We start from the raw sequence: 12,058 nt of genomic DNA on the forward strand, positions 1-12,058 counted from the left end.
ACACACAAGTGAGCACACTCCCACTAGTATTTGTAAATATTAAGCCGCAAAGCGATTCATATTTAAATATGAATTCTGCGTGTCTCTGTGTTAATGAATGGCACAGACGCACGGTTTTGTGTAGTACTCGTACTGAAACGCCCGTGACGCTTCCGGTGATATTAACCACTGCCGTCTCACTAATGAGGACATAAATACATTAACAACATCTCCAGAACTGCTCTTGAGAGTCACTTCATGAGCATTTGACCATTTCATTTGAGTAAAACTATCATCATGTCATACACACACAGAAATGTAAAAGTATTCACGGCAACCCTTCAAAATAAAAGTTCAGGTTAACTTGAGGGCACTGGCAGAAATATATTACTATTGTTGAGTAGAATGTACGTAACAGGCCAATTTTCTCATCTTCACTTTTTTTTACTTAAAATAAAATATATTTTGAGAAATGCAATGGCTATACATTAAAAGGTTTGTTACTAACATGCCTAAAAATATATATTTTTTAGTTTTGCAGAAGTCATGCAGGTTTGAACAACATGGCAGTGAGTAAAAATGAAAATTTTAATTTTGGGGTGAACTCTTCAATGTAATGAGGGCTCAGACAACTACTAAAATGGAATTAAGAACAAAAAAGTCAAACAAATTAATATATAACAAATATCTCAACATACGTATGACAAGTTACCATATCTGAAAAGTGGATTTAAGTACTAATAAGTAGGGCTGGGTTTTGACACAAATTTCACAATTCGATTCTGATTCACAAACTTGCGATTTGATTCAATTACCGATTCAATTCAATTCGATATAGAATATATTTCGGATATATATATCAGCATTATCAGGTAGAGTGCATGCCAAATTTTCTCAAGGAAAACATATACATGAGTCAGTTGGCACTACATTACTACAATATTGAAGGTTAAAATTAACTGATTTGTACAAACGCTTAAATTACACTCAATTAAGTTTTTAATAACAAAGTTACAATGACATAAGTGTCTACTCCAGTTCTTTTTTGGAATATAAACATTTATGGTGGCTGTTTATACATAAATTAATCATTGAAGAACAGTAAAAAATTATAATGAATATGTTATATGGTGCATATATTTAGCAAAATGCTCCTATATAGAGTTCATTTTTCTAGATGACTAAAGTTTTTGGTCACCGAATATGTTTTTTCTGTGGTAAATGTAATGCTATGTGACATTGTTTACAAGCTATATTGGCGTCTTTGCGCAGATGAAACACAGATTGAGCGATTACATGAGACAGGATATGGATTTGTGTGAGTATACTCTTTCTTTTAACATAACTTTGGATGTTCATTCATGTTTATTTCGTGCTGAAACTGGTATTAAAGCGGAGGAGATGATCAGTTTGCACGTGCTTCGCACTGCCTCTTCTCTTGAACTGAGGCGCCATAGTGATCTGTCACTCCACATTAAACAGCGCCAAAATGGTATTTGTTTAAATACCATAAAATGGATATAATTTGAAATCTGAGACTGTTTTATATCAAAAGTAACAAAGCTTATTGTGATTTATTGGATGGGAGGTGCGCTACAATGTTTCCTTCATTAACTCAAAACAGGCTAGACTAATTAATTCTTGGCATTTAAGAATTTATATTGTTTTATGTGTGTTCTTTTTATTCTTGATGACTTTACTATTTTTGTAAAGTCTGGAAAACAAAATGAGTAGGTGCATCAAAACATTCAACTGTTTTCGGCTTGATCACAAGAGATTATAATTTAGTATAACAGATGTTGGCTGGCCCTTTCAAGGTGAAATTAGGCAAAAAGCACATTTATCCAACTGGCTTGAATGCAGCAAACCCACTCCACTCCATAACTCTACTCTGGCATAAACTGCATGTCAATCCCAGCACTGCATAACTCCACAATTGCCCTGTTAACAATAATATGCATCGTTATTCAGATGATGAACAACCATCAAATCAATTGCCTCAGTTTAACCATTACACATTACACAAAAGCTACAATCTCCTCATATAAAACCAGCACATGAATAAAAAATATCAGGCTGCCAAGAAAGATAGTGAAAAATGCAATAAATGGAGGGGAAAGTCTGACTTGTAGGTACTTATTGGGCTGAAAGATATTAGAGCAAACCACCCCCTTGGAAAGAAGGCTTTCAGTCTGCAGACCAACAGAAGAGACAACGATTTTTGATGCTGATGAGGCCATGATAGTGTCTGTAAATCAATAGTGGAGATGGAAGCTTGTTAGGAGAATAATCAAAGGTATGTGGAACACAGTAATGACTCAAGCTGTGAATGTGAAGGAAGAACTCAAAGAATTGGAAAAACAAAAATATCAGGCAAATTATTAAAACAGTTAAAGTTCTAGCAATGCAGACAATTAATGCTTAAATATTTTAAAAGCAAGTGCAACTAATTTGTATCTCCAGAGACAGAAGGACTCTGACATGACAGGCCTGGAAAGACTTCAGACAGAAGACAATGTGCACTGGTATGATTGCGTTCAGAATAAAGAAGGCTTTCCCCTGATTTAAATGACAGATTGTCAGCACCTCATTCAGAATAAAGTGTAATGACACCAATGAACACTTGGCAAAAATCCACATATATATTTGGCAAATCTCTGATTATGTTTAATTAATTTACATCCATCAAGTCAAGTAAGGCAGTTCATTTGCCTTTAAAAATATGCATATTAATGCAGTATTCCTGTAGCCAACACTATGTCGGTTTTGCCTATGAAGGTGGCCAAAATTGGCCTGTAAAACCAGAGGCTTTGGAAACGGCTATTTTTTTTTTAGCTTTCTATTTTTGAGAAGCAGCACCAACGGGCTGAGAAAATTCACATCATTGTGAGCATTGATTTGTAACCACTGGCCCACTGACCGTTAACTGGCATGAATGCTTTATGCCACAATTGTCCATTTGGTCAATAATTCACATGGCAAAACTGCTTGGCAGAATAATTTTGGACATGAACACGAGATATCTTTTCCACTTTGAAATTCTAGAGCATGCAGCCAACCTAATTCAACAAATATGACTCCAATAGAATTCATAGTTAATTATGCAATGATTAATACTGTTCTATGCAGTAGAATACTAATTTTCCATGACATTAATGATTGGTTTCAACACCAACTTATAGATATGGTGTAATCCTTGCTTAAATTAATATACAAAATAGTACAGGCCAGTGCTTCTCAACAGGATTTTGAGCATTTAAGTTAATAAAATATTATTTAAATCATCAAAATCTAATCTAAATTCAAATTCTAAAAACACCGCCCCCCCCCTTAATAAAATATAATATAATATTGTTGAAATCACTGGAAATTTTTATTAATAAAAAAAGAAAAGGAAAACAAGCAACTTTGTCATAATTACAGCTGAAATACAAGAAACAGCTTAGCCTTTATTATAAAGTTTTATTCAAATATTGTGTTGGACAACAGGTGGCCTTTGAGTCAAAAAGGTTTAGAATAACTGGTATAGGCCATAGAGAAATTAATTTTAAAAAGCGGGCTATTATATAAGGGCATTAAAATTAAACTGTTGCCAGATTTAAATTAACAATGCTTTAAAAATGTTAGAGCATTCATAGATCAAATAATACATTAAAGGGATAGTTCACCCAAAAAAGAAAATTCTGTCATCATTTACTCACCCTCAAGTAGTTCCAAACCCGTATAAATTTCTTTGTTCTGCCGAACAGAAAGGGAGATATTTTGAAGAAAGTTTGTAACCAGGCTGTTTTGGGGCACCATTGACTTCCATAGTAGGAGAAAAAAATACTATGGAAGTCAATGGTGCCCCAGAACTGCTCTGTTTCCCACATTCTTCAGAATATCTTCCTTTGTGTTCTGCAGAACAAAGACATTCATACAGGTTTTAAACTACTTGAGGGTGAGTAAATGATGACAGAATTTTAATTTTTGGGTGAACTATCCCTTTAAATAGGCTAAAAAAATATGAATTTTAAACAGAAATCTCACAATTATAGTAAAATAACAGCTGACACTGAATCACTCCAGGGTATGAAATGGGTTAAACACAACACTAGAAAGAGAGCTATAAAGGGAGAAAGAAGCAAGTTGTATCACAGCACTAAATCACAGTTCAAAGACATTCATAGTGACTGAACCACTCCAGAGAGTTGCCTTAATGTGGGGCATATTTTATGCTGAAGAATGATTTTTCACACAAAATGTAAAAACTCAGGTTGAATAAAAAAAAAAGAATTTACTATTAAACTAAAAAGATCCATAAATGTGGAGTTTATTGATGGATTACAGCGGGCGCTGCACCGTGGCCATTAAACGTGAATAAACCACATCAAGTGAAGGTGTTTTCTTGAAGCTTTTTAATTTATCAAGTGATTTCTTAGCATCAAGGACATTATTAATCAAGCTGACCTTGGCTAAAAAAAAAAAAAAAAAATCAATATGCAACAGGACCTGGTTGCTGGATTTATCTCAGAGATGCTTAATGACTTTTTTTTTTTTACCCTCACAGAAAGAAGAAAAAAAGAAGAAAATCACAAGGAATGAGATATACCTCTGGGTCACTATGCTTAATGACTTTTTTTTTTTTTACCCTCACAGAAAGAAGAAAAAAAGAAGAAAATCACAAGGAATGAGATATACCTCTGGGTCACTGGAGACGTTAATTAAAAAGGACGATCAAATTAGGCCAGAATATTAATTTGTTACAATAAAAGGTCTCAGAAAAAGGGGTGTATTTAAAAAGGAAAAAAACAAAACATGTTTTTAAGATGAATTTTGGCTGTGCGGTTGATGGGGGTGAAAGCGATTCGTCTAATAGATCGCAAGGCAAAGACACTCCAAGGAGAAAGGAAGAGAGTTATGAGTCAATTTACTGTTCTCCGTTTCTATGGTTAAGAAGGGGATGGGCTCGAGTATCCTATGGCTTTGTTGTTCTGATGCTAGTCAATGTTACACAGAGGATGTTCAGTTCTTGAGGGGATAGAGAGCTTTTCTAAATCCAAAGAGGCCCTTTGGAGACAAAATGAGGCACGTCAACAGAATGGATCCTGGCCAACAGCCTCTCTTATGGCTGGATCCTGTACGGTGCAGTCAAAATGTCATCCAGTTTAAGTCAGATGGACAAAAAAGTTAATAAAAAAAAAAAGTGAAGTGGCAGCAAGGAAAAGGGGCAAATATAGCTATTGTAACAAAGTCATTTTGAAAGTTGCCATAAATTGAAAATTCACCCTATTTTCTAAATGCATCTTCTAGATCTTATTGTGAATGATTTATCCATGCATTTTCCCCATTATTAATTGACCTTGTCATGTTTAATCGAAATATCATAACTATATAACCATAACCATATCTACTTCGGTCGCTACTTTGGTTTTATTGAGAATTTAAATTCAAACAACAAAGTTATACATTAACCAGCAGCCACAGTTAGAATAAACTCCAAACTTTCCCTCCAAAAGGTGTTTGATGGAGGGGAACAGAAAGGGAGAATCAATAATGGTCACTGGAACACTCTTTGTGACCTTTCTGCTTCAACAGAGATAAATGAAGGAGAACAGAAAAACATCTATTCAGTGACAACTTCAGAGTTACTGGCCCCGTCCCAAATGTTACCCGTAGCCCTCTTCCTAACCCTGTAAAGCAGAAATTAGAGATGCACAGATTGCAATTTTCTTGGCCGAATCCGATTTTTTGTTAGTGTGATCTGTCGATACCGATTTTTGCCGATTCCGATTTTCTAAGAACTATAATTGACAGCATATACAAACAAAAATCTACTTTTCCAACACTAGAAAGAGAGCTATAAAGGGAGAAAGAAGCAAGTTATATCACAGCACTAAATCACAGTTCAAAGACATTCATAGTGACTGAACCACTCCAGAGAGTTGTCTTAATGTGGGGCATATTTTATGCTGAAGAACGATTTTTCACACAAAATGTAAAAACTCAGGTTGAAAAAAAAAAAAAAGTACTATTAAACTAAAAAGATCCATAGATGTGGAGTTTGTTGATGGATTACAGCGGGCGCTGCACAATGGCCATTAAACGTGAATAAACCACATCAAGTGCCGCTGGTAACAAAACGGATCGGCTCGAAATCGGAAAGAAGTGAGAATGACCGGGCGATCACCGATCCGGGCCGATCATGAGGAAAATCGGCCGATTCCGAACCCTGGCCAATCGATCAGTGCATCTCTAGTAGATGTTGTGAAACCAGTAACAGTACACTTTTAAAAATACCATTTCTTTATTGGCCTTTAAGAACCTTTAACATCCATGGAACCTTTCGATTGCACAAAAGGTTCTTTATAGGTTCTTCAGATTAAAACATTCCTCACACTAAAAAAAGTGGTTCTTGTAAGAACTATTCACTGAAAGGTTCTTTGGGGAAGCCAGAATGGTTCTTCTATTGTATGTAACCTTTATTTTAAAGATAATATGGCTTTGGTAAGAGTGCACAACTGGGAGAATGAGGCACTACGGTCACATTCAGATTCAGGGAATGTCTTTAAAATTATGCTGCCATATGAACATAAGGCAATTCATTTTGCAGACAGGGTTCAGCTGGGACTGGTATCCACCAGATATAACAGCAGTGAATCACAGCAAGGCAAGATCACCTAATTTTCGCTTGAATCAATGAAGAAAAAGCCTTAAAAATAAAAAAGCTATTCATAACTATAAATTAGAAGTCAACATTTCCACTTCCACAATGTTGGAGGAAGGATCTCAGCCCAAAAGAACTCATTCATAACATCACTTAATCAGTCAGTTAATTAAGGTGCCGTTTTAAAGTGCAGGTCATCAATTTTTGCAAAGAGTGAAGCTTGACCATCTTAAAGCTAACAATATATAATGCAATAAATTTAAGGCACAGCAATAAGAGCAAAGTGCGCTGGGCTACGAGTCTGAAAGCTTTTACGGGAGGATTGCAAGACCGTAAATATTCCCCTTTCCAAATATGACAGCAACATCTACTCAATGCTAATCATCTCCACAAAGATTATGTCACGATCAGGTTCTTTCTTACGAGGTGTCTGCAAGGTATCTCGTAAATCAATGAAGCTAGAGTAAACATTCAAGTAGGCCTATAATTTAGTCCTCAATGAAGGCACTTGTCACACATTGGTGTAAAACAAACTGCAACTGCTGCTTAAGTGAATCTCCATCTTTGATGCTACAAAGGCTTAAAGTCAAGGAAGGCTTGCGGCCCAAGTGGATTTTGAAGCCATTTATTGTGATGCTCAAGAATAAAAAGACAGCAAATCGAAAAAGCTTCATGTGGAAATAAAGTGAAGCTAAGAAACTGGCAGTCTAATAACAAACCACTATAAAACTAAACTGTTGTTCAGGACATAAGGGAAGCTGTTATAAGGGATATACACATATGTTTACACTTATATCTCTATTATTAGATGATTAAAATAACAAACATTCTTTGCACCAAATAAAACATGACAACAGGCTATAAACATTTCGAACTCCAGCTTATTATACTCGGTAAATGGAATCTGGGTGTGGTGAAAATTGCCAGTGATTGTAGGCTTCAAGCTTTTAATTCCCCAATGGACTTTAAATCACCCCTTCCTCCTGCACAAATTGCGTGAGTGAGTGAGTATGTGTGTTTAACGTAACTATTGACCAAAATGTCTGAGGCACCTGATATCACCTCAATATTTTCACTTATACTTTATTCGACTTAAGTTAAACCTAATATATTCACAAATCACTGGATCTCTTCATCCCACGTTCCTTTATCGGGGTGATAGCAATTAAGATCAAAGGCAGATTAAACAAATTATTTCTGACAGCCATTGAAAGGTTCTCCTTTCATTTACAGATATCACATCATATGATCCTACAAAGTGAAATACCTGAGAACAGAAAGCACTGACCCCAAAATTATATTTAACACTATACTTAAACATTTAGCTATTTATGCTCTACACTCTTTGCATGAAGCTTTCACATTGACATTACCAGTCTAAAGTTGCAAACCGCATTCTAGAGATGTTACATGACTCCTCGGACTGATGGAAATGTCCTATGTTGGAACATATTATCATACGCCATGATGCACATTTTGTAAAAGAAGTACACAACAGCAAGAAACAGTGAACAATAAACAATAGACCGTAACAATACAGAGAAGCTGCTTGCCAAATAAATTACAGTGAATGGGACTTGAAACCAAACAAGTAGGATCTCTTTTGTCAACATTATTGCATAAAACTGTCCCTCAAAATGCAACTGTTCAACATTCCTCATATTCTAAATAGGAAAATATGTATATATGGTTTTTAAGTGATATTTAAGCAATTATTACTCACAATGTTCTGTGCAAAAACAAAGTGCAAAAAGTTAAATCAATAGTTCTGACAAAATCTGTCCTGTGAAGGATAGGTTTGACTTAACTATGCTTACATTTGTAGAAAAGAATATTAAAAAATGATATGAAATCAATCCAAAAAAAAAATAAAAAATCTTAGTTTTAGTGTTGTCATAGTTATTGTATGTATCTTGTCTTAGCAGGGCAGTATACAGCAAGCGCAAACAAGTTAACTTCAAACAATGCCGTCACTGCTTGAACTTAAATCTACTTAACTGCTACAGCATGATTGGTTTTGTGCAACTTTTGTGTTTGAGCTTTACAACACAATAATTCCCTGCTTTAAAGGCATGTATAGTTGCCCATTAGCCAGCAGACCATAGCAGGGGGTCCAGCACACTGAAAAGGTTAATAGGATCATTTGCATCTGGTGTCTGCTGCCATGCTGGAATCCAGGATGTTGGGAGGAAAAAAGAAGCCTTTTAATTGTTACATTCAAACCACCTCTTACATCACACTTCCCATAGTTTCACATAAGTTTCACTGTAATTGCAATAGCCACAAACTAACCATGGTTTTGCTACACTAACCATAGTTTAACCATGGTATTTGTAGTAAAACTGTGGTTATACAAATGGTAATCAATATGCCAAAAAAAACATGGTTACTACAATAAAACCATGATTAATTTGAGGGCATGAGTGTCGTTAAGTGAAATATGAGTTTTGGGCTTTCAAATGTGATGTGCCTGCTAGAGTGAACTTTTATAGTAGGGAGCAGTAAACACTAGCTTTCTACATATGAGGACTTTAAATGAACTATCTACCAACAGGGAAATGTCTTTAAACACAAAACATGATAGCAATGTATATTTATCAAGAGGGTCTAGCCACACAGGAAGCCAGTGCTTTCTTATCAGTATGATTGGTGGGCGCCAAAACTTACCCTTTAAGTGCTTTACACAGAAGACCCCCACTTCAAAGAGCTCTTCTCTGTTTACACACATGAAAATCCCACAAACACTGCGGTTGCCAAAGGCGACATAACGTACAGAACCGGTGTATGTGTATCAAAGCAACTTTGACAGGGCTATCAATATCCAACCCTTTCATTATGTCAGCAATTTGCTCACTGATCTGTCCTGCTTTTGTATTTTGATTGTTGCTCGAGGCACGAAGAGACCACCCGTGTGGAATAGAGTCACGTCGTGGCGCTTTATTAGAATACCAACGAATACAGGACTAAATACTGCTATTTGTAAACTTTGTAAGCTAACTCGACTTTAGGAAGCAGTAAAAGTAAACTGGTTCCATAAAAACTCACCCTTATCCGCCTCATGGCCGCAACAATCTCCACACGGCTGTTGGGTCGAGCCACATCCAAACTACCGATATACTGGAAATCAAAGCCAACGAGATGAAATGTATTAGATCGCCTGTTGACAAGTTGGGCTTAGTGTGGTATCAGAATAGACGCGCTCAATTAAATGGACAATACGGTATGTAAACAAGTGGCAACAACAGTGGCAAAACAACTTTAAATGTTTCCTGGGACTGGAAACAGGATTCGCAGCAGCATGTAAACAAAACACGAGGCTGAAAAACATATCTTCATTTCAAAAGAAACTTACCTTTGCTTCGAAATTAATCCCATGTTGGAATGCTTCCTCATTATGTAAAGGAATCCGCAAATCGTGTCCATCATCGACTAAATTGTACTTTGTTTTGGCAGGCATGGTGACTCTTTTAGTCCTTCTCCTCAGTTAAAAACACAAACAGCTCGAGGGGAGTTAGAACTCAGTCTAACTCTTGCGATCCATGCCTCTTTTTTTTAGCCCGTGGTAACTCGGTGCGTGCTCGGTTTTGACAGAGAGACTTTTGTAGAAATCACTATCTTCAATCCGACGTCGCTGAAGTGGCTCCCAAGGTGTACGTTTGAGCAAATATGAATGGTCTGCTCACTTGTTCCCATTCAAGCGGGCAGCCCTAAGCTTTAGGTGGTGCAGTAGTGCCAAAATCCTGCTTCCTGGGCTTGCCCGTTTCCAACAACTTCACGCCAGCGCCATAACCGAGCCCATACATCCTTTTCGAAAGGATTGTTGCGAGGGCAGAGCGCCATTGGTTGAAAGGGGGAATTCCACCTGCTTTCATTGGAACACGGCTTCATCACAGGTTTGGAGGAGGAGAAAAACTCCTCGCTTCACATTCAGCACCCAACAATGGTGTTCAAGGAGAGCGGAGAATGGCACCTAGTGGCAAACTTCGGTACATCGTGGATGAATGAAGTCGAGGCGAGTTGGGTATGGAAGCAGATTAGACTCAATAATAATTCAAGCAAAAGACACGATGCACACATGCGTATCCCAATTCACATGCACGAAAAAAAAAATATATTCACAAAAACCAATTCACGTGCACAAAATAAGATTATTCATAAAATACGTTTCACAAATGCAAAACACAATTCACAGATGTACAACTGTGTACAAAAATGTTGAATGTTTAAAATTCACGAGTTCATCATGGACTGTGAATGTGTGAATCGCCATGGATTTGTGTGTGTATTTTTGAGACTTTCCTGGCAGCGAACTCCTCCCATGCGGGACACTCGTACTCTTATAGCCAATCAGATTGTCAGTCGACCAATCATAACCCGCTGTGGGCGTGCCTACCTGGATGTTACGTCATCAGCGCGAGACCACAGCTCGAGTTACGATTCAGTAGAGGTTTGTGCAGTTGATCGTTTCATTTCAGGTAACTAGCCTTGTAAAGGTGTATTGTAGTGATGGGCAAATGAAGCCTCATGAAGCACTGAGGCTCTACTCTGACTGTTTCGGGAAAAGATTAAAAGCTTAGAGAGTGTAAAAAACAGCGCCATCTGGTGGTTAATAAGAAATATATATAGAAATATATATATATAAGAAATATAGCAGCCAAAAGCCTGTGAAAGACGCTCCGTCGGACCGAAGCAGCGACCACAAATTCCATCAACTCATGTTACGAGCACAAATAAAAGCCTGATAGTGTGTGTGTGTGTGTGTGTGTGTGTGTTTGTTTGTTGAGTTTGTCTCTCTGATAAAATAATTTACCCATTAAACTGTGGCATTAAATGCCAGTACGAAAATCAATATGATGTAATGTAATAGAAGAATAATGCACACACATATATGAATTGCATATGGCAAATATATTTTTTTTCTGAAATAAATTGTATTCTTCGTATTACTTGTATGACTGGGTATTTAATTGAATAAGTCTGAATGAAAACTTACGTAAAAGTAAGATCTGAGGGTTTGAACATCCGACACGTGCACGTGATTGGACAGAAAGTGAGGCTCCGTTTTTCGTTGATCACGTGATTCTCTGAAAACAATATGCGCTCCGGCACAGAGCTTCGTGAGAAATTGCTCTGCGTACTCGATACGCGCTTTGAAGCTTCAGTGTCATATGTAACATCACTAGTGTATTGTTTTATCTTTGCATGCTTACTTAAAACTTGGAAGTAAAATCCGTCGTTTAGACACACTCATTAATGTGACCAGTGTAAGCTAGCGGCGCAATATTTTTTTCGTGCACGTGACTTGGGTTTCATGCATGTGAATTAGGATACGCATGTGTGCATCATGTCTTTTGAATGAATTATTGAGTCTAATCTACTTCCATAAGTTGGCAACTCATTTTATTTCTATCACATGCTGATTCCCTAAGGAAA

The 12,058-nt window shown here is 36.8% G+C and overlaps 1 protein-coding gene across 1 annotated transcript in view; it reads right to left on the reverse strand.

Moving 5' to 3' along the window:
- Window positions 1-10,573, reverse strand: part of nos1apa (nitric oxide synthase 1 (neuronal) adaptor protein a) — a 106,869-nt gene extending 96,296 nt beyond the window's left edge. Inside the window, exons 1-2 of the mRNA XM_016480418.1 lie at window positions 9,978-10,573; window positions 9,671-9,742 (exon numbers count right to left, since the gene is read on the reverse strand). Of these exons, the coding sequence (XP_016335904.1) occupies window positions 9,671-9,742; window positions 9,978-10,082 (177 nt within the window). The 5' untranslated portion in view covers window positions 10,083-10,573. The remainder of the gene's footprint in view (window positions 1-9,670; window positions 9,743-9,977) is intronic.
- Between the last annotated feature and the right edge of the window lie 1,485 nt (window positions 10,574-12,058).

Source organism: Sinocyclocheilus anshuiensis, unplaced genomic scaffold (assembly GCF_001515605.1).
Source record: "Sinocyclocheilus anshuiensis isolate Anshui unplaced genomic scaffold, SAMN03320099.WGS_v1.1 scaffold629, whole genome shotgun sequence".
Classification (NCBI taxonomy): domain Eukaryota; kingdom Metazoa; phylum Chordata; class Actinopteri; order Cypriniformes; family Cyprinidae; genus Sinocyclocheilus; species Sinocyclocheilus anshuiensis.